Source organism: Erithacus rubecula (genome assembly GCF_903797595.1).
Source record: "Erithacus rubecula genome assembly, contig: scaffold_551_arrow_ctg1, whole genome shotgun sequence".
Taxonomy (NCBI): Eukaryota; Metazoa; Chordata; class Aves; order Passeriformes; family Muscicapidae; genus Erithacus; species Erithacus rubecula.
The window spans coordinates 14,621-17,923 of NW_027635787.1; the positions used below are offsets into that span (position 1 = coordinate 14,621).

Consider the following 3,303-nt stretch of genomic DNA (forward strand, 5'->3'; position numbering starts at 1 on the left):
TGAGGTTTAACAAGACAAAGTGCTGGGTCCTGGACTTTGGCCACGACAGCCCCTGCAGTGCACCAGGCTGGGGACAGAGTGGCTAGACATCAGACAGGCAGAAAGGCACCTGGGTGCACTGATGGACAGCAGGCAGTGCCCATGTGGCCAATATGGCCAATGGCTCCTGGCCTGGGTCAGGAATGGTGTGACCATAGGGACCAGAGCAGTGATATTTCCCCTGTGCTTGACACTGGTTGGGCAGCCCCTTGAATGCTGTGTCCAGATCTGGGATCCCCAAAATAGGAAGGGCATGGAAGGCCTGGAGCGTGTCCAGGGAATGGCAACAAGGCTGGTGAGGGGTCTGGAACAAGTCCTGTGAGGAGCAGCTAAGGGAGTTGGGGTTGTTTATCCCAAAAAGATGAAGGCTCAGGGAGACAAGGTGATGTCTGCACAGGTTGGACTTGATGATCTCCAAGGACTTTTCCAGACTGGCTGATTCTATGATTCTCTGAAACCACCCTTGAAGCAGTTGCAGGATGAGCCCTGGGCCTCGTCTTCAGAAGGTCCAGCAACCCAGGTCCTTCAGCGTCTCCACACAGCCCAAAAGCCCATCCTGTCAGTCCTGCAGAGCCTCTCCAGCCACTCCTCACTGCTCAGAACAGGGAGCCCCACATCCAGACACACCAGCCCAGATGTGCTCCCCTGGCCTGTGGTTCCTCTGGCAAGGGAGCAGCACGAGGCACTGCAGGACCCTGCTGACAATTCCTGAAGCACTTCTAGGATGATCCAGCTGTACAAGGGGCATTCACATGGTGTCAACTCAGGAACTGAAATGGGGAGTGGAGCCAGGGAGAAAAGGGCAAAAAGGGATGGGCTGTTTGTAAGGGAGGGGACAGGGATTGGAAAGAGGAAGAAATCAGTATCTTGAGAGAGTAAAGAATGCAAAGATGAAGCAAAGGAAATGCTCAGGGCTGTTTGGAGGTGGCTGCCAGGCTGCCCTGGCTCTGAGCAACAACATCTGCAGTGGGACAGGAAACTCATAGCTCATGGGAACAAACTTTCTGGCTGACTGCAGAGGCCATGAGAAACGTGAGTGGTTTCCCTCCTGTCCCCCAGCTGTTGCTGGCCCCAGGGGCTGATGGCATTTGTGCTCACTCAGCTCCATTTCCCCACAGCAGCACCATGGGGGTGCTGACACCTGCTCTGTGCAATGCAAACAGGGGCTCCTGAGCCAGTGTTGCCATGTCTGTGCCTGCAAGGATGTGGCAACCTGTGTGAGCTGGGGGAGAGGCCAGAGCTGCAGAGGGGGGATGTTGCTGGCAAATGCATGAGGATACTCTGGGATGCTGCCCTGGGCTGTCCAGCGCAGTGGGGATGAATCAGCCCCTGCTCTGCTGCTCCTTGCCAGGGTCTCCCCCTTGCAGGGACCTTGCAGAGCACCAGCCATGCTGTTTGCCCCCAGCCTGCCCATGGCCAGTCTGGGGCTGCTCACAAGGGTTTTCTCTCCTCTGCACTGGCCTGGCTAAGTGTTCTGGAGAGAGCCTGGCCAAGGAGCATGGAGCCCCCAGGCCCTGCCCTGAGGCATCAGCACTGCCCCAGCAGTGCCCATGGCCTGTCCCTACTGCAGCCCTGCAATGCCGCCCCCAGGGCTCTGCCGGCCCTGAGAGCACTCAGGCCCTGCAGCAAAACGAGGGGCAGGAGGGCAGCGGGGCAGTGGCATGGGAGCAGCACAGACAACACCGAGTGCTGCTGCTGCTGCTGGGCACAGCTGCTGTGCCAGCACTGATCTGCCCCAGCTCTGCACACAGACATTGCTGCTGCAGCACCAGAAAAGTGAACAAAAGGGGCATCTCTGGAGAATGCTTTGCTGAGAGAGAGAGGTCCTTTAGTCCATTGAAAGCCACCAGGAGTGCAGCCCCTCATTGTCACAGTCTGCAGCCACAGGGAAGGTGGAGACCAACAAAATGTGAAATGGCACAGTGACATTTCTTTATGAATAATAGTAAAAAATAAACCACAGAAAGCCAACCTACCAAGTGAAACCAACAAGATGAATTAAAGATGACTTTTATTACAACTGGAAATTGACAACAGGTTTACTGTTTCTGAAAGCATCCAGTCATCAATCTCCACACTGCAGCCTTGAGCTCTTGATTCCTCAGGCTGTAGATGAGGGGGTTAAGCGTTGGAGGCACTACTGAGTACAGAACTGACAGTGCCAGATCCAGAGATGGGGAGGAGATGGAGGGGGGCTTCAGGTAGGCACAAAAGCCAGTGCTGATAAAAAGGGAGACTACGGCCAGGTGAGGGAGGCAGGTGGAAAAGGCTTTGTGACGTCCCTGCTCAGAAGGGATCCTCAGCACGACCCTGAAGATCTGCACATAGGAGAAAACAATGAACATAAAGCATCCAAGCTCTAAGGAGATACCAACAGCAAGAAGCCCAAGTTCCCTGAAATAGGATTTGGAGCAGGAGAGCTTGAGGATCTGAGGGACCTCACAGAAGAACTGGCTCAGGGAATTTCCATGGCACTGGGGCAGGGAAAATGTATTGGCTGTGTGCAGCAGAGCATTGAGAAAGCCACTGGCCCAGGCAGCTGCTGCCATGTGGGCACAAGCTCTGCTGCTCAGGAGGGTCCCATAGTGCAGGGGTTTGCAGATGGACACGTAGCGGTCGTAGCACATGATGGTCAGGAGGAAATACTCTGCAGACATAAAGAAAAGAAAGAAGAAAACTTGTGCAGCACATCCTGAGTAGGAGATGTTCCTGGTGTCCCTGAGTGAATTGTGCATGGCTTTGGGGACAGTGGTGCAAATAGAGCCCAGGTCAGTGAGGGCCAGGTTGAGCAGGAAGAAGAACATGGGGGTGTGTAGGTGGTGGCCGCAGGCTACGGCGCTGATGATGAGGCCGTTGCCCAGGAGGGCAGCCAGGGAGATGGCCAGGAAAAGGCAGAAGTGCAGAAGCTGCAGCTGCCGCATGTCTGGAAAAGCCAGCAGGAGGAAGTTGCTGATGGAGCTGCTGTTGGACATTTGGTATTTCTAGGTATTGGACTCTCTCATGGAGGAAAAGACAGCGAGCAATTAGAGGAGATAGCTGTAATCAAAATAAAAATCAAATTTCCATATATCCTCCCCTCTAACACATGCAAATATCTTTCAGGGTTTAAGAATTCTTGAATAGATTTTTTAAGCTTCCTCCATATTTTTCCTGGTATTCTTCGTTATCAGAAATCTCAACATTTCCGCTGCCCTCAGGGAGACCAGAGCGTGTTCTGTGTGGCAAAGTGATGAGCTGAGAGAAAAGAAAAATGATCTGTCATTT

At 53.6% G+C, this 3,303-nt stretch overlaps 1 protein-coding gene across 1 annotated transcript; it reads right to left on the reverse strand.

The window, feature by feature from the left end:
• Positions 1–2,078: 2,078 nt before the first annotated feature.
• On the reverse strand, positions 2,079–3,011 carry LOC306816385 (olfactory receptor 14A16-like; the record flags this gene model as incomplete). Its single annotated transcript, XM_079332832.1, has 1 exon — positions 2,079–3,011. One exon carries the CDS (start codon positions 3,009–3,011, stop codon positions 2,079–2,081), a length of 933 nt encoding a protein of 310 aa, XP_079188958.1.
• Positions 3,012–3,303: the final 292 nt, after the last annotated feature.